Source organism: Trachemys scripta, chromosome 1, assembly GCF_013100865.1.
Source record: "Trachemys scripta elegans isolate TJP31775 chromosome 1, CAS_Tse_1.0, whole genome shotgun sequence".
Classification (NCBI taxonomy): domain Eukaryota; kingdom Metazoa; phylum Chordata; order Testudines; family Emydidae; genus Trachemys; species Trachemys scripta.
This window is the reverse complement of record NC_048298.1, coordinates 152,679,695-152,699,304: the sequence shown is the minus strand read 5'-3', so window position 1 is coordinate 152,699,304 and position 19,610 is coordinate 152,679,695. Positions and strand designations below refer to the sequence as shown.

General features: G+C 39.8%; 1 protein-coding gene across 1 annotated transcript in view; it reads left to right on the top strand.

Moving 5' to 3' along the window:
* Window positions 1–19,610, top strand: part of ABI3BP (ABI family member 3 binding protein) — a 286,567-nt gene that overhangs the window by 197,122 nt on the left and 69,835 nt on the right. The window contains exons 37-43 of the mRNA XM_034767801.1: window positions 3,046–3,120; window positions 3,933–4,007; window positions 4,483–4,557; window positions 7,396–7,470; window positions 11,114–11,188; window positions 11,681–11,746; window positions 12,785–12,859. Coding sequence (XP_034623692.1) covers window positions 3,046–3,120; window positions 3,933–4,007; window positions 4,483–4,557; window positions 7,396–7,470; window positions 11,114–11,188; window positions 11,681–11,746; window positions 12,785–12,859 — 516 coding nt within the window. The remainder of the gene's footprint in view (window positions 1–3,045; window positions 3,121–3,932; window positions 4,008–4,482; window positions 4,558–7,395; window positions 7,471–11,113; window positions 11,189–11,680; window positions 11,747–12,784; window positions 12,860–19,610) is intronic.

Sequence of the window (19,610 nt, the reverse complement as noted above, 5' to 3'; positions counted from 1 at the left end):
TCTTGGGCTTCCCATTACTTCAAGTCCAACTCTGGAAACCAGACAATTACTATCTCCGAGTTACCATTTTCCTTTTCACTCAACTTCCTAGAACTGGATTGCCCTTCATGCTCCTTGTTTTTTGTTTTTTCTCCCTTTCTAGTTTGATAAGATCTTTCCTGTCTTGCCTTTACTTCTCGATTGTAATAGAAATTTCAGCTCTCTAAGGCTTTCTTTGAGGCAGTCAGCCTCTTAGCACTCCCTCCAACCCCAATCACATCACCTAGCATAATTAGAAACAAATTCAAGGTGCCTACGTACCTTGGGGAATCTTTTTCTTCACACAGTATGAATTTTCTAGGAGAAAATGTTTAAACCTTCAAAACATGTGACAGGGATTTGAAGGAGATTTCAATGCATACATTTGCTGCACCCAAAAAAGAGAGTGAGAACTCTGTTTTTCTCCGACACATGCAATGTTGCCTCACAAGTTCTTTTTTTCTGTTCTGTAATACAGTATGGAAATCCAGGAGCATTATCCTTCCATGAGATCATCCTGCCAGTCAGTGTGTTCCTTGTCTCTCTCCTCAACTCTACAATGGAAAAAAAGGATGGCTCTTTTACAGCTAGGACTGTCTATATGGCTAAATCCTGATTTTGAAATGCATAATCTCTTAAGTGCCATTTCCAGCTACTCAGGAGGATCTTAGGAAAGGAATAGGAAAATGATTGATAGTTTTGCTTAGGACTTTGGGAAAAACACTTCCAATATCTCAACAGATTTTTTCGATGAGTAGAATTTGGTGAAATAAAGCAATGTTTACTTGTGGGGGGTTTTAATGAAGTTTTCCTGTGTCTGAGTGAATTGGAACAATTTAAATTTCCAAATTTTTCAATATTATTTTATAGAAAATATTTTTCATTATCTGAACATTTGCAGCGACAGTAGAACTACTTTCTAAAAAATCACATTTTTGAAATAGAGGATGGAGGTGGTATTGCCTCATAAAAACCACATGATTAAGTTGGGTAAGCAGTGGGCTGAAAGCTAGGTGGTTATCCTACAGTGGCGTCTTTTAAAAAGCACACAAGCATAAATTTTTATGTTAAAATGGTCTTTTCATGTGAGATGTTTCAGGAAAGTGGCTTGTTCCTTTTTCTCAGGATTTCTATGCATAATTTAAACCTGCCTAGATTTTTTTGAAAATTGAAATTTAGTGATCGCAAAATGTGGAACAAATTTGCAAACAAGTCACACAAGTGTTTCTGGCATTTTTTAACAGTTTTACCCAACTCTGTTAATAAGGACATCACCTACAATATTTCACTCAAAGTTTCCTTTCCTTGATAGTTCTTAAGATCAAGGAGATTTCCTAATTTGTTGAGATTTCATATCTTTTCCAGTCAGAAGAGACTTGACTTATAGAACAGACAAGTGTTGCTGGAAATGTAATATCAGATGTACAGAAACTGCTATCCAAATATGTAACACTCTTCATTGTCTCTCATAAATTCAACTCATTAAGACATTATTAAAAAGGTAGTGTATTTATTGAAAGGTGTTTCCTGCACCTTTGGTTTGGTTTTGAGCTCTTTACACAATTTATATAAGACAACTGAAAGAAAACTGTAGGACTCCAACCACCACCATAGACCATACAAAAATCAAAATGGACCACCTACAATCTCTTCCCAATTCCAAACAGCAGCTCTCAAACCCATCTTTCCAATCACCTCAACTAGCTCTCAGTCAGCCCTCTCAGGAAAAGGTTGGGTGGAACATAAGCCACACCATTTTTATTCTGAACTTTAATTATTCATGTCCCAGTAGGAGAGTTTCTGAATGAATCTAAGGTAGATACTCTTTATTTGAGCTTGTGAGCAGAAATAGATTTTTTTTTCATTGTAAATTTTATCGGTTGTAGTGAGAAGATGGATGCTTCTGAGAGTCGGGTGTATTAATTAGAGTGCATCGCTCCAACTGTCTTAATCAGTAATCTAAGTCATCTGGCCTCAGCTTTGTAGATAGGTCTTAGCCAATGTTTTGAAAATTAAATTGGTGCAACTTTTTCTCCATCTCAGTAGATACTAATCGCTGGTTTATACTATTTCTCGGTAACTCCCAAAATTAAAGCTCTTTCTATTACGTGAATATTTTACTAAAACAATGTCCTATTTTTGCTCTGAAAGAGGAAAAGAATCAGTACTTGATGTATGCATTGGCAGTCACTTGTGAGCTATCTACATCTTCACCAGATATTATTGTATATACGTTAGGTTACTTGAGATCCCACACCTGGGGCGAAAAGGTTCTTCAACATGTGGGTTTATAATTTTTTTATTTGAATTTCCTTTAACACCCAAATGTCCACACTCTGGTGAATTGTCCTATTATGAGGATATGATAGTCCCTGTCCATAACTTTTCTAAGTTTTTCACACCAATATGGACCACAGACCCCACCAGTACCACTAAAAAAAAATTAGCCATAAACACTAAGCATATTCCTAATAATATTTGTTTCAGTTGTGGATATGCCGCATGGCAAGAGTTCTCGGCTGAAAGATATGGAGATCAGCTTAGAATTGAGTAATTTTGTAAGCTGGAATTGGGAAGCTGATCCATAGATCCAGTTAGGTGGAGTGGGGGACTAAAAGGAAAATAACATAGTGTCAAATCTGTCCTCAGGCATTCACGTACAGAAGGAGAATTTGGCCAGTAGTATCTGAATAAATTATCTTTTGTCAGGTTAGTTTGAGCAGCCCCTTCGTGTTATCATGTTCTGTATCTTTTTGTCAACAACTTTCTCCTGTTTCAGCCAAAGGTGGATGTTCTCATAACACTGAGAATGCCACCCACTTCAGACACAGCAATTACTATTGAAACAAAATGCAGTGTAATTTTTTCTTCTTTTTTGGCCATGCATACTAAGTGATTTTCAGCATTGTTCTTGCACAATTTGCCTCACAGGCTATTGGACACACATTTCCTTGAAGGCTGCAATCACTGTGTTTCCTTAAAGAAATTTGCAATTATAATCCAGGGATGGTTTTTTTTTTATTTCAGCTTCAAGTGAAAAAACGTTCATTCCTACTAAACCAAAAACATCCATCAAGCCAGGAATCCCACAGACTAAATCTGGTAATTGAGTCATTTTTGCAATTCTGTATATTGAGGCTTAATCATTCGTTTAGCCAAACCTCAGTTGTTGTGCTTTTCAGAAGCATTCAGCCAATTTCTCTTTAGTTATTCCTGTGCAGCTCTAGTCAGTTGTGTTGCACTGGTGTAAGCGATGGCAAAATGTACACCTCTGCATATGAAAACCAAAAATACTTTAAAGCTGACAGATTTATTGTCCCAAAAAGGAGAGGCTGAACCCCCTGCCCCTATTTCTCATTCCCTAAGGATTTTCAAGGAACGGCACATGATGAACCATCATTGTTTCAGCACTGGAAGATTCACTGTTTTGTTTTTTTTAAAGTTTGGGTGGCTGCATATATCAGACCCTTTCTAATTACTTTCTAGTCATTTATCTGTGTCTTACTCTTCCCATATGGGGATCATTATAATGACCTCCTTTGTAAAGTGCTTTGAGATGTACCAATTAGAAGTGCTTATATAAGAGCTTAGTAGTAGTATTATATTAGAACAAAAACAATTTTAAAATGGATACTTCTGTATCTATCTTGCTACTGATTTTATATTGTTTTACAAATATAAAGCAAGAAGCCACAAGGAAGATCTTGGTCAATTTGTTTCTGTCAACAGTCAGTACAATTGATACTGTGTTATGCTTTGATTTGTAAATTGACCCTTTTGGGGGGGAGGGTCAGTAATAACCCAAATGCTACCTATTTCCATTGCAGTTTTTGTTTTATCTTGTGTGCAAAACCGAAGTTCATCAATTCTTTTTTATTTTAGTATCTAAGATTCTTTGCATTTTTCCCCAACAGCAATACATCGAACATCCCCGCAGCCACTCATAACAAAACCGTCTGTCACCTCTAAACAGACAAAGGCAACGATGGGTAAAGAAGTTTCCTTACTGAAATTGTTATATTGGTATTTTTCCCTTTTCACCAAAGAAAACTCTTCTAGAAAACATGTTCTAGAAAGTTATTTTGTGCTGCAACATTTCATTCTCCTTCTACATGTATGCACATCCTTTGCCATGGAAGACTCACAGCTCTGTCTTAGAAATGATCTCTCTGCCAAACCCGCTCAGAAACACCCATTAACCTATTTCTTATCTATCTGTCAAAACTGAGTGGTCCCATTTTCTCAGAGCATCAGAATTGTGGCCACTTTGACCACTATATCAAGTCATCCCCCGGCGCAGCACTCTTAATTTTCTTCCTTTTGAGCAGTCATTTTATTTCAGCTTCCAGAAAACGATGAAAATGTTATTTTCTTTATTGCAGGCTTTTATTTTCTGTGGGCTAAATATGGCATTGAACTATGATTCCTGAAGAATACAATAATAATCCTGCTCCTTTCTTTCAGCTCCAAAAGAAACACGACTCATTCCATCCAAACCCAAAACATCTATCAGGCCAGAAGTATTGCAGACTAAACCTGGTAATTGCATTATTTCTGTAATTCGGAATAGAGGCTTACAATCTTCAAAAATGTTATTGTGGCACTAGCTTAGCTACACATGCTGACATTGGTTAGTGCCTTGAGGATTTGACAAACATGGCATATTGAAAGATACTACAATCATTTTATTTAATTGAGCACACAATAGTGAATTGTAAAAGAAGAAGACACTGAAAGGACTAGCGTGACATGAATCTCTCCTTGTGGAAAGCAGGTGACAAGTCAGCCATTTGTTCAAGGTCGTTTCATGTTGAATTTAAGTAATATCCATGGATTGTTTTTAACCCATAGAACCCCTTGATGTGTCTTTGATATATATGTATTTCTATCGCGGCCATCATTCTTCTTATGGAAATTATTGTATGAAAGGGAACTGTGAATTGGTAAGGTTTTCCTCACCTTTTCAACTATCCTCTGAACTCAGATCTCCAAATCATACTCCAAAAGAGTCCGGTGACACCAACCAAGCTCAGGCCTGCCCAAAAAAAGATAAGCCTTGTATTGTATTCTGAAGCTCACAAGACTTTACACAACTGTTCCTCTCTGGAACTTGCAGAGAGTAGAGACTTTCTGCTCTGTTTAACAGGTGTAAACTTAGAATAATGCCATGGACTGCAGTAGGTGTCTTCAGATTTACACGCATCTAACTGAAGGGAGAGTCTGGCCCAGTGACAGGGTACTTTCTAGATCACTTTGTTCCAGGCAAAAGGTTGAGTTTGTAGATCTGCATTTTCCCTAAGAGAAGAGAATCTTCTCATCAGTAATAACAATAGGAGAGATGAAAAAACTAGTGGTGGCTCAGATACTATTGTGATAGGTGCATTACATGATACAGATGCACTGTTATAAGGGAAGAGACTCCTGGTTCTTCAGTCTATTGGATTATAAAATAAGGAAAACTTTTAGGGTGAGTAATGACAGGAGGAAGCAGAGTTCTTAATTTTTCCAAAGTGGTGGCCCCAACCCTAGTCTTTGAATTGTCAATTATATTTGCTCTTGAGGCAGACGTAGTTGATGATGATATTTTTAGTCATTTCCTTTTTCTCAATCCTCTAGCACTGTGAGAGAATGTAATCAATAGCTCTGTTTTTTAGAGAATTGTACATTTTTGTTGTACCTCAAATAATAATTGAAACAGAGAGTTAATAAAAGAGAAGGTTAACTTTTTAAAGGATGATTTTGAAAGACATCGTATAAGTAACCAAAGTCACTCTTACGGGAGGAATCAGTTGACTAGAGCTATCAGTGGTTGCATCAGTGGACATTAGTGTTAGCACAACTGCGAAGAAGCGTGCATGTGAGAAGAGGATGGTGAGGAAATTTAAAATATACAACATATAATAGGAAAAGCATTTTTCCTATACATGTGAATACTTTTAAGTATTTGAAAAATGAACTTTCTGTAGCAGGCAATTGTTTAATTAGAATGCTATTTTATCTTGTAAAAGAAAAACCTGGTCTTTGATCCTGACCCCACATACTACTAAGTTGACCTTTGCTTCTATCACAAGTGTCGCTGATATTTTATTTCCTAGTGGCCCAAAAACAGTGCGTCTGAGATCAGTTAACCTTGTAACAGTTCATGTTGTTGATGGGTCCAAAGTGACTTTGGGCAATGAGAACTTTTTGCCAGTTTTTGTCATTACCTTTCCCCTCTGCTTTTGGAAGATGACTGAAATTATTTTTTTATCAATAGTGTGATGGGGCAAGGCCAGATGGCTATAGAAGAGTAGTGGGAGACAGATATATTAGCCCCAGGTTAAACAAATCCCTGGTACCAGGATAAGTAAATGGCAGCTGCTCCAGGTCAATTAAGACACCTGGAGCCAATTAAGAGCTTTCCAGAAGGCAGGGAGGATGCTAGGTTGATTGGGACACCTGAAGCCAATCGGGGGCTGGCTGAAACTAGTTAAAAGCCTCTCAGTTAGTCAGGTGGGCATGCATGTCAGGAGCTGTGGGAGGAAGTTGTGCTGTTGGAGAGACTGAGCAGTACACACCATATTAGGCACAAGGAAGGAGGCCCTGAGGTAAGGGTGAAGTGGAGCTTGAGGAAGTGGGGGTTGCTGTGGGGAAGTAGCCCAGGGAATTGTACGTGTCCTGTTCCTAAAAGGTTAGCTACCATAGCTGATACTATTAGGGTCCCTGGGCTGGAGCCCAGAGTAGAGGGTGGGCCCGGGCTCCCCCCCTTTCCCCCCCCCCCCCCCGATTAATCACTGAGGCTGGGAGACAACAGAGACTGCGAGGGAGGGTTGCTTCTCCTCACCTCCCTCGCTGGCTTATGATGAAAATGGCTCAGTAGACTGTGACCCTTGTCTCTAGAGAGAGAAGGGTTAAGTGGAGGGTCACAGTGAGCCTCTGAGGCTAGCGAAATCCATCAGGAAACGCAGGACCCACAGAGACAAGGACAGAGCTTTGTCACAATAGCTAAACTTTCCACGTTTCTCTCCCTTTTGTTTACTGGTTGGTCATGCTCCAGGGCTCATGCATAATACTGCTTCTGATTTTCCAGTCGGTTTGTTTGCTATCCTTTCTAGGAACACACATCTAACGCACAAGGCTGGACTGTCATCTGCAATGCTCTACTCTGACCCCCTAATCTTTTGTTGCCTGTCTTATTAATGCTTTGTATCCTCCTAGTCTGAAAGATTATATTTTCAATTAAAGCATGATTTTGAGCCAGGTTTCCAGCACTGAACCTTTTCATTTTTGGACTACACAAACAGTTTTAATCCTCCTCCTTCTTGAATTTAATTTGTAGCATCGGATTTTAAGAAGACATGATGTACATTTAATAAGTTCTGATGTTTTCACTTTCAGTTCCAAATGAAACATACCAGATTTCGTTCAAGCCCCAAACTGCTCTAACAACTGAAAATCCACACTTGAAAACTGGTAACTGATTTGTTTTTCTTAATTCAGTGTTTTGAGATCGTTAACAATCTCTGAAGTGGATGACTGCACTTTGCACTTTAAGGTCAAATGGTGTATACATTATTACCTAGAACACTGTATTCCAGGTACAATTTGGTTTTTCTGAGAAGCCCAAATACCATATTTTGTGTTTTTGGAGAGGGAGGGGGAGACTCAGAGACTGAGCCAAATTCTGCCCTCGAATGGACATGTGCTGCTCCCATTGGGGAACAAAAAATTGTGCATGTGCATCCAAGAGCAAGATTTGGCTTGGCAAATGCACAAAATGTGCTAATCTCATTTAGTTCTGTACTTGGAACTCAAGGATTCTTCTTCAAGTGATGGTCCCTATGTGTATTCTGCTGTGGGGTGCAATCTCCTGAAACCAAAAACTTTTTGCTAGCAGTTTCCATTAGTCTGCACCTGCACCCTTCTCCTTGTGCTCTGGAACTCCAAGACCTATGAAGGAGGGTTGCTGATGCATTCCAGATCCCCCCTCATAAACTCCTCAACTTTCGGCAGAGCATGGGCCTACCAAGTTGGTGGCAATCCTCATTAATGACTCCATCTTAGAATCTGCCACGGTAGTCTGGCATATCTGTCATATATTCCCCCGCTCCAAAGAGGTACAGAACAGAAGTACTTTGTATCAGTCTAGGGAGCAGAATTTTTATTTACACACCTTGCTCCAAACTCCTTCATAGTCCAAGCAGTCATTGAAAGATACAGGCAACATCAACCAAGATCTACCGCCTTCTGATAAGGAACTTATTTGGGAGAAAGTTTTTACTTCAACTACCCTACATTTCTGCATGGCAAATTGCCAGGCATTAATGTCTAAATACAATTTTGTGAATTACTCTAAGTTCACAGAATTTACTAACCAGCTCCTGCAGTAGGATAGAGTGCAGTTCCAAGTACTCATTGAGGAAGGTAAATTGATTACCAGATCATTCCTCCAAGTGTCAGTTGATGCAGCGAACGTGCCTTCCAATTGATGGTGTTGGCTATTGTCAAGTGTAGAGTGTCATGGCTTCAGTCCTCAGAGAAGTCCAATCTACAGTGGAGGATTTTCCATTTGAAGACAACAGTCTGTTCAGGGAGAAGGCTGATAATTCATTACACTCATTGAAGGACTCAAAGGCAACCCTCTGCTGTCTAGGGAGCTACACTCCAGGGCCATGGAGGAAATTTCACAGGCCATAATGGTATAAGCAGTGACTGGCACCTCACCCCTTTTATCTTCAGAGAGGCTATGAACCACCATGGGAATGACAGAGGGTGCAGCAGAGCAAGCAAACATCCCCCCCCCTCTTCCTCCATCCAACCCCAACCTGTTGCTAAGAAACACTTGACGGGACCAAATCATTCCAGATGCCATGTCGGTCCTCCCAGATTTTTTGTACACAATTTGGTGGCCATGTAGCTTGGCAGATGGTAATGACCGACACATGCATTCTTGACATCATTCAGACGGGCTACACTATAGAGTTAATCTCCCCTCCCCCATCAAAACCCCTTCTCTACCCTTCTTCAGGAACCACTCTCACAAGAGATTGCTCATTCAAGAAGTGGAATCCCATCTTCATCAGGAACCATAAAGCTGGTAACCCCTCAACACTGGGCAAAGGGTATTTACTCAAAATACTTTCTCATCCCCTCCCCCACCCCATAAAAAAGAAGGATGGAGAATCAGATCTCAAACAGCTTGGTGTCTTTATCTGCAGATTGAAGTTCAGGATGTTCACCCTGGCTTCAGAACCTTCCCTCCTGTTATGAAGCCTCAGTCAGGTCTTCTCAACATTAACAAGGCTTCCATTTAACCCCCCAGCCTCATGCTCTTTGACCCACCTATCTATAAAGGTTGCATTTCTGGATGCCATCACCTTAGCTAGAAGATGAGGTGAGCTGGGATTCCTTATGGCTGATCTGCTGTACATAATCTTCCAAAAGGGCAACGTTTCTTTAAGACTTCACCCTAAATTTATTCCTAAAATAACCTCAGATTTCCATCTGAATCAAACAATTCACTCACCTGTTTTCTTCCCGAAACCACGTCACCAGTGAGGACATAATACTTCATTCTCTAGATATCCACCAGGCTCTGGCATTCTACCTACAAAGAAGATATTGCCTAGATATTGCCTTTGCAAAATGGTTGAGAGGGGAAGCGATCTTTTCCCAAAGACTTTCAAAGCGGATACGAAGCTGCCTTGTGCTGTGTTGCGAGTTAACAGCCATCCTCCCCCGATATGTGAGAACCCACTCAACTAGGGCCAAGGCTGCTTTGATACCCTCATTTTGTAATGGTCCTCTTACTGAAATCTGTAAAGCAGCAACATGGGGTTCTGTCCATACCTTCATGAGAGACACGTCCGGATACAAGTTTCGACAGCTAATGCATCTTCCAGCACAGCAGTCTTCCAGTCATTGGTACCACAGTGGTCCTCTGCACCCTCCTCAATGAATACTGCTTGTCAGTCATCCACAGTGGAATACACATAGGGACTATCAGTCTAATAAGAAAGAGAAATTACTGGTAATTAGGAAGTGAAGTGCTTCGAGATATGTTGTCCTTATATTGTTTCCACTACCTGGCCTCCTTTCCCTCTGCTTTGGTTCCTTTGCACATGATTCATGGTGGAGAAGGAACTGGAGATGCAGTCAGTCTGCACCACTTCTTATGTTCTCAGTTAAGAGCACGAGGCAGAGAAGGGCACAGCCAAAAATCTTCTGGTCTCAGACACATGGAGCGCATGCATGCCCCACAATGGAGTGGAAATAGGGACTACACAATAAGAAGTCTAGTTATTGTACAAGACTGAGAAAGATGTTACTTACCATGTGATACTTTTCATTGGAATTCTGTGGGATAGTTTACATAATTAACAGTAGCCAGATTAATCATGACTTCCCCCTTTTTCCTGACTATGTAGCCCTGCATACACACAGCTCTTGTGAACCTCAGTGGGAGTTACATGTGCATAAGGGCCGCCTTATTGATTGAGAAGACACAATTTTCAGAATTTCATCTTGTTCCATGTTTTTAGTCAAGTAAATGAAACTTGCAGGGAATTTTGTTGTTTTTTAAAAAAATATTTAAGAAAATGTGTCTTTTTTCCCAAATCTTATGGGGAAATAGTCATAATATGAAAGTGGATATTTCCCCATTGGAACACTTACTTTAAATATACTGTACTTTATTTCTGTACAATCAAAATCTATCATCTGTCTCAGTGATCATATGAAGTTTAATGCATTTATGTTACTACTTTGTGTTTTGTTTCTCAGATGGATAGTGTTACAGAAGTGCAAAGTATTAACATACTCAGCCATCTTTCAGATGTGATATCTCATCTAGGCCTATAACCATTTTTCCAAGTTGAACAATGACATTCTGTCTGCTTAAACATTTCCTCTGTAGTTTCATATGAAAAACTTTATTCTTCATTTAGACTCTTAAAAAACTATTTTACAGTGTTGCTAGTGCAGAATGGCTACTAGGTTCAGCAGCCAAATGACAAACTCTGCTTATGGTGCAAAGAATTGTAGAGCCTATTAGACTGTATTTTGGGTGTAAGATGATAGTAACTAACTGTTCATAACTTCTGTTTTACATTTACAGCTTCCTATGTGATTCATACAGAAACCATTAAACCTAAAATATCAAAACCATTTGGCAAAACAGAGGCAACCCTGGGTAATGGCCAACACTTCACATTTTTAAACTTCATGCTGTCACTGCATTTCACCAGCCCATGCTCTCATTGCTTTGAATTTCTTCATTTTGCTTGCAGACGTCATCTCTTGAGTGATGATGAAAACTTTCACACCTTTATCTGGAATACTTAACTTTGTTTTTTTACAGAAGCTAATTAAACTTCTTAAGGCCACAAACATCCTGTAGAACTGACTCTATATCCATATGCAATTGTGTAACTCAGTGTAAAATAATTCATGTCTTTTTCTCTTAAAACTAAGCATGAATGTAGCCAGCCAGACTCTACAGACTGGCTACAGTTAACTTCTGAACAAACAAGCACAGGCTTTCAATGTGCAGCTAAATTAATATGTTGAAAATTACAGAATTGGTACATGCTCATTTTGCTTCAATGCACTGACAGGCCTGTCTCCCTTGATCATTGCTATTCCTCACAACCCTGGCACTTAAACTTCAGTGTGTCTCTTTCAGCACCACATAAAATGCGTCTCACTTCTGCAAGACCCAAGATCTTTGATAAGCCACAGACCAGACCTGGTAATTAAGTATTCTTTTAAAATATCCTTGTTTAATCAGCTTCACTTACTTTTAGCTGTATCTTTTAAATACTGCTGTGAAGCAGTTAGTATTTTCTTTTCTGTTGAGTAGGTCTATTGATGTAGTCTTTCCATTGCTGATTTTATCTACTGGAATTTTTTTGAATCAGATAAACTTTCAAAGAGCTGGTTTCTAATTTTTTTCCGTCTGAGAAAGATGTTTCATTATTGTATAGAAGCTGTTGACCCAGATAATGCATAGCATAATCTAGAAAGTACCTTATAATGCTGCTTAACCAACAGTAGTAACCAGGGCTCCCATATTCTCTGATAAATGTAGTTTATATTTCATGTCAGACTCCCAATTTCTGCAGTGCATTGTGCTAACTTCTGTGACACGTTGAGCCATTTCACAACACTGATTTTGAAGCAGAATTCCCTGTTGAAATAAATGCGGAGTTTTGCTTAAGAATTAGTGGCACAATATGGTCCACTGAAATTTCTGCAGCATCTTCAAGTAAATTCAAAGACCAAGATTTTTATTTAATTAAATACGTAAATGAGTAATAGAAACAGTACATTATTTCTTCTTTGGTCCTTGTTGATGTTTAATTTAATACAAATCTCAGTTTTAATTTTTTTAAAATTACCCTAGAACTTCAATTTTCAACATGCTCCACAGTTTTGTGATAGCAGTTGGGACTTTGCTCACATAAATTTTTATTATTTGTTCAATGAGAGCTTGTATTGTGCCATCAAATTCTGCAACTGGTGGATTCTGCAACCATACCCTGTTGGTAGTTTCCATCTTTAAAAAATGTTTGCATACATTCAGATAAAATGGTTTTTGAAGACCCAATTTGTGGACTAAAATAGCATGTTGGGTTTTTTTTAAATCAAATGCATGAGCCACAATACCATTATTACATCATTTCCTCTCTAACCAATAGGGGATTCAGTTTGCAGTGGCCTGGCTATCAGTGTTTTATTTTTTTTAATTAAAAACTGTTTGAGCAATTTAGTATTATTGTCTCTGCAGCACTAAACAAGACAACACCGGGACCTGGTAGAACAAAAACTGCTGGAGCGATGAGATGGGGTGGGACACCAACAGGTAATGCTTACAGATATGCTTTCTCTGCAATATTTGAGTGCATCAGTAAAAAGCCAGGAGTGTACCTGTTCAATCCATCTAACTTTCTCTGAATTCATGTTTTACCAAGTTTTACTTAGTTATGGGAGTGAATTCTCTACCTGGAATACTATAATTCATTTACTGTTTTCTGATCATGTTATGGTGCTTAATTTATGCCTATCATGACTGAGCATCACTATAAAAACCATATATATATATATTCACTACTGTTTTATATATGGTCCATTTATAGCTTCAAATTGAGCTAATTGTTAACAAGAACCACAGTACAATTACAGTTGTGGGGTTCCAAGCTGGGATCAAGTTCCCTACCACTCTAAGGGTATGATGAGAAAACAGTTTCGTGAACCACCACTGCGCTCAGCCATTTAATCATATTACTGTAGTTGTTTCAGTCTTAATTGGTACTTGGAATGTCCTCTTGTAACTCAAAAGGAAATGTCAGTGATGATGATAATGGTTAGCTACTATTTGAATACGGTTTTTCAACCCATTTGTGCACCTACCTTATAGCAATTTAATTTAGACCACATTCCCTAGTTTCTGTATGAAAATGTCATGTGGAACTGTGTCAAAAGCCTTACGAAAATCAATATATATCATGTCTACTTCTTCCCTCCATCCACTAGGCCAAAAGGAAATTAGGTTGATTTGGCATGATGGGTCTTGACAAATCTGTTACTTATCACCCTATTAACCTAAGGGTTTTAACAAATTGATTATTTAATCATTTGTTCCAGTATCATAGAATCATAGAATATCAGGGTTGGAAAGGACCTTAGGAGGTCATCTAGTCCAACCCCCTGCTCAAAGCAGGACCAATCCCCAACTAAATCATCCCAGCCAGGGCTTTGTCAAGCCTGACCTTAAAAACCTCTAAGGAAGGAGATTCCACCACCTCCCTAGGTAACCTATTCCAGTGCTTCACCACCCTCCTATTGAAAAAGTTTTTCCTAATATCCAACCTGAACCTTCCCCACTGCAACTTGAGACCATTACTCCTTGTTCTGTCATCTGGTACCACTGAGAACAGTGTAGATCCATCCTCTTTAGAACCCCCTTTCAGGTAATTGAAAACAGCTATCAAATGCCCCCTCATTCTTCTCTTCTGCAGACTAAATAATCCCATTTCCCTCAGCCTCTCCTCATAAGTCATGTGCTCCAGTCCCCTAATCATTTTTGTTGTCCTCCACTGGACTCTTTCCAATTTTTCCACATCCTTCTTGTAATGTGGGGCCCAAAACTGGACACAGTACTCCAGATGAGGCCTCGTCAATGCCAAATAGAGAGGAATGATCACATCCCTCGATCTGCTGGCAATGCTCCTACTTATACAGCCCAAAATGCCATTAGCCTTCTTGGCAACAGGGCACACTGTGTACTCATATCCAGCTTCTCATCCACTGTAACCCCTAGGTCCTTTTCTACAGAACTGCTGTCTAGCCACTCAGTCCCTAGGCTGTAGCAGTGCATGGGATTCTTCCATCCTAAGTGCAGAACTCTGCACTTGTCCTTGTTGAACCTCATCAGATTTCTTTTGGCCCAATCCTCTAATTTGTCTAGGTCCCTCTGTATCCTATTCCTACCCTCCTGTGTATCTACCACTCCTCCAAGTTTAGTGTCATCTGCAAACTTGCTGAGGGTGCAATCCATGCCATTCTCCAGCTCATTAATGAAGATATTGAACAAAACCAGCCCCAGGACCGACCCTTGAGGCACTCCACTTGATACCGGCTGCCAACTAGACATGGAGCCATTGATCACTACTCTTTGAGCCTGACAATGTAGCCAGCTTTCTATCCACCTTATAGTCCATTCATCCAGCCCATACTTTTTTAACTTGCTGGCAAGAATACTGTGGGAGACCGTATCAAAAGCTTTGCTAAAGTCACAGAATAACACATCCACTGATTTCCCCTCATCCACAGATCCAGTTATCTTGTCATAGAAGGCAATTAGGTTAGTCAGGCATGACTTGCCCTTGGTGAATCCATGCTGACTGTTCCTGATCACTTTACTCTCCTCTAAGTGTTTCAGAATTGATTCCTTGAGGACCTGCTCCATGATTTTTCCAGGGACTGAGGTGAGGCTGACTGGCCTGTAGTTCCCCGGATCCTCCTTCCCTTTTTTTAAAGATGGGGACTACATTAGCCTTTTCCAGTCATCTGGGACTTCCCCCATCGCCATGAGTTTTCAAAGATAATGGCCAATGGCTTTGCAATCACATCTGCCAACTCCTTTAGCACCCTCAGATGCAGTGCAGAACTTCCAGGTATTGAAGTTTGGCTGACTGGTCTATAATTCCCTGGGTCCTCTTTGCTCCCTTTTATAAAGATAGGTACTATGTTTGCCCTTCTATAGTCTTCTGGGACCTCACCTGACCTCCAGGAGTTCTCAAAGATAATTCTTAACAGATTGGTTCAGCTAGTTCCTTAAGTACCCTGGGTTAAATTTCATCAGGCCCTGCCAACTTAAATACATATAACTCATCTAAATATTCTTCAATCTGTTCTTTTCCTAATCTGGCTTGTATTCCTTCCTTCCTTGTTGTTATAAATTATGTTACGCATCTGATCATAATTAACCTCTTTAGTGAACATTGAAGCAAATTAAGGATTAAACACCTTAGAGCCTGCTTGCTGTCAGCTGTTAGCTCTCCTTCCCAACTAAGCGATGGACCTGCTTTTTTCTTCATTTTTTTCTTGCTGCTAATAGTATACCTCTACCTTGATATAACGCTGTCCTCGGGAGCCAAAAAATCTTACCGCATTATAGCTGAAACAGTGTTATATTGAACTTGCTTTGAGCCACCGGAGTACGCAGCCCCGCCCCCCCGGAGCACTGCTTTACCACGTTATATCCGAATTCGTGTTAGACCGGGTCGTGTTATATTGAGGTAGCGGTGTATGTATAGAACCTCTTCTTACTGCGCTTTATGTCCTTGTTAGGTGTGACTCATTTCGTGCCTTAGCCTTTTTTATTTTGTCCCAACATTCTTGTGCTGTTCTTTTATAATCATCCGTAGCAATTTGTCCATGTTTCCACATTATGTAGGATTCCTTTTTTTTATTTTAGGTCATTAAATTGCTGCTGATGGAGCCATTTTGGCCCCTAACTATTATTCCTGTTTTTCCTTCTCATTGGGAAAATTTGCAATTCGGCCCTTAGTTTTGTCTCTTTTTTAGAAACTACCAGTTCTCCTGAATGCCTTTTTCCCTTAGATTTTCTTCCTATGAGACCTTATCTACCAGTTCTGAGTTTGTTAAAGTCTGCTTTTAAAGTCCATTATCCTTATTATGCTGTTCTCACTCTTTCCTTTCCTTAAAAACATGAAACCTATCATTTCATAATTACTTTCAGCCAAATTGCTTTCTACCTTCAGATTTGTACCGATCCTTCCTTGTTAAATTAAAACTAAAATGTTATCCCCTGGTTACTTCCTCCACCTTCTGAAACAAGAAGTTGTCCCCACTATAATCTAAGAACTTAACAGCAATTATGTTTTGCCGTATTACTTTTCCAACTGATGTCTGGGTAGTTAAAGTCCCACATTACTACCAGGTCTTATGTTTTGGACATTTCTATTGTTCTAGAAATGCTTCATCCACCTCCTCCTCTTGATTTGGTTGACTATAGTAGACCTCTACCATGACATCATCCTGTTTTTCTTTTCCTTTTATCTTTACACAGAGACTTTCAACTACTCTGCCTCTGTTTTTTGTGGACCTCAGAGCAAGAATATATATTCGTGATGTATAATGCAAGCACCTCCCCCCGCCTGTCCTTCCTGAAGAAACTATACCCCTCTACCAATATTTCAGTCATGAGATTTACCCCACCAAGTCTCGGTGATGCCAATTAAGTCATAGTTTACCTTGTTTACCAAGATTTCCAGTTCTTCCTATTTACTCCATGCTGCTTGCATTTGTGTATAGACATCTAAGATGTTGAGCAGATTCCCCTATTAAATTCCCTTTTATTGATTCTATGACCCTATTGTAATTTTCCATTTCTCTTCTAATATCTAGCCCTTAGTTGAGGTCACCTTTTGTGTCCTTCAGACAAATATGGACAAAAGCTAATTAAATCAGTAATATAAATATAGCAGTTTTATGTATTTAATATAGTTTTCTATATTAACTCTCTTTTCAAAATACTATTTAAGTATTCTATGAGCCACTGCATTTAAATGTGCAACATTTAGGCTACAGTAGTTATTCTGGTAGTGCCAGTCGGGGCCTAAATGTTGCATGTTTAAATGCAGTGCTTGTACAGTTCTTAAATAGTATAGTATTTTATAAAGCCTTTAGACATTGCATAATTTTTCTCCCCTGAACAGTGAGGTTACTGAAGAACCCTGGCTAGTCTGTCATTCTAATACCAGCTGGGCTCTTCTTCTTTCTCCTTCCTTGCTGGTAGTGTTCTTGGACTGCGCTCCACTTCTTCTTCGTCATTGACCTGTGGCATCAGTGCCAAGATATGCTGCCCCATGCAGAGTGTGCTTGGCACTGGAGGATCCAGATGCTAACCTGTGGAATGTGTTTTTTCCAGCAGCAGCATATGAGACTGTGCTGGCTTCCTGGCTGGCTTTTTTCCGGCCTTTTGGCTGGTTGCATTCTTGACTCTGGTGCCAGGTGTTAAACTGACTGTGGGAATGGGACAGAGACAGCAACCTTTTGAATAACTTTTTTTTTAATTCTCTTCCTAATGTGAGGCAACATTTTCTATAATTTTCTTTGAATTTGATTCCCTGCTTATTTGTCTTAACCTACAACACTTGTGTCATAATGGAAAAAGTGGTTTTCTTAATGCCTCATTTATAGTTGTTTGATCCTGACAATTTAAAGCACTGCACAATGTACTAGCATGGTATATTAGTTGTTTTCAACAACTCTCCTATAAAGTAGCATTCTCCTTGTGCAGGAACTGAACGGGCTGCTTCTGTCACAGTAGCCACCCACTGTATGTGCTGTTCTTTTCCCCGCACTTTTAAAACTAGAGCTGTGTGCTCAGGCTCTACAGGACTCAAGTGCTTAGGTAGTTTAATTAGTCGTTTCATAAACTCACCCCACTCCATCTGCTGGCAAAAGCCATTTATGTTATAGAAATAAAGTGAGATTTGGTGATCTTGTGGTATTTCTGCTGTTGGAGTGGGAAATGCTAGATATTCTGTTATTCCAGGCTGCATGAGTGTTTCCAGGAGGCATGATTAAAGTCAGAGAAAAATATAAACACATATGCAAATACTGTCAGCCACACACATCAAAAAGTTTGGGTGAATGTGCTGAGAAGAAATTCTCCTGATAAATCATTACACTAGACTGACAGATACCATGACAAACAGCATGTTGGGTAGTCCAAATACCACTAAATCCTTGAGGTAATGAACAAAACCACACTTACTTGCAACTTTTGAACTCCATTTAATCAGGCAACAGGGAAAACAGAACAACCATGCCAGTGTTGTGGCTCTGTTAGCCTTTCTCCTGAAAACCCTGGATTTGTTTTTCCATACTGCCTAATTAAATACCATTTAAGTTGTCATATAAGATTGGCTTGTTTTCTTCAAGATGGCCTAATTTAGCTGTGTTTGGCATAGTGGGCAGTTCAATGGTTTTGTCAATGTGCCTACACATTGTATTGATTATTTAGCTCTGGGATAGCATAGTAAACTAGAACATACTTTCCCTATGTCTCATGGTGTGCAGCATATTTTTCTGTTTGAAACAGATATTGAACGGTGAGATCTTTACACACCCAGACAGAGCCATCCCTTGGGTAGGGCAAATTGGGGCAACCGCTCCAGGCCCCGCACTTTGGGGGGCCCCATAGGCCAGTGCGATTGCCCGGCGCAGTTGGTCCTGGAAGACATAGACAAGGGAACTAGGCATGCGGGGGATGCTGCAGCCACTCCCCCCCCCCCTCCCCAATCAGGGTCTCAGCTGCTGTCCCGCACAACCGGGACTCTGCCCAGCCGCCTATGCAGAGCGGAGCCCCCAAGCCAGCAGGGGCTGATTTGTCCCGGGCCCTGCACCCTCTAGGGACAGCCCTGCACACCGACCCGCCAATGGATCTCATGCCTGACCTGTAGCGTCATTCTTAGTCCTCTACTGTGTGAGAGTTAGTTAACATATATCCATTGTTTTGATCATGTAAAGAGTTACTTCAATGCTATAAATCTGAAAGTAGACTGCAATCACATCAGTTATAGGAGGTGGCTTTGAGAAGCAATGCAGTTCTGTGACAGGATACCAGACTAGGAATTAGGAGACCCGGGTTCTAATCCCAGCTCTGTCACTGATTGTGTGACCTTAGGTGTGTCACTTCACACTTCAGAGCTCCAGTTTCCCTATCTGTAAAATGGGAGTAATAATTCTGAGCCACCTTTGTAGAGTGCTTTGAAATCTAAAGAATATGCATTGTCCAAACCCATCTCCTTTTATAATTAAATCAGAATTTGAGAGAAATCATAGCTTCCTAGGTGTGTAGATTACTGGATGTCTAATTCCCTAAATAATGATAATTTACAGGAGGTTCAGTAGGTCAGCCAGAAATTTAAATACTGGGGAATGTGTGTGTGTGTGTGTGTGTGTGTGTGTACATATATATATGTGTGTGTGTACATATATATATATGTACACACACACACACAATCAGTTAATTTGGGAAATGAAATGCATCATTTGTTAATTGTCTAAGAGTAAAATTA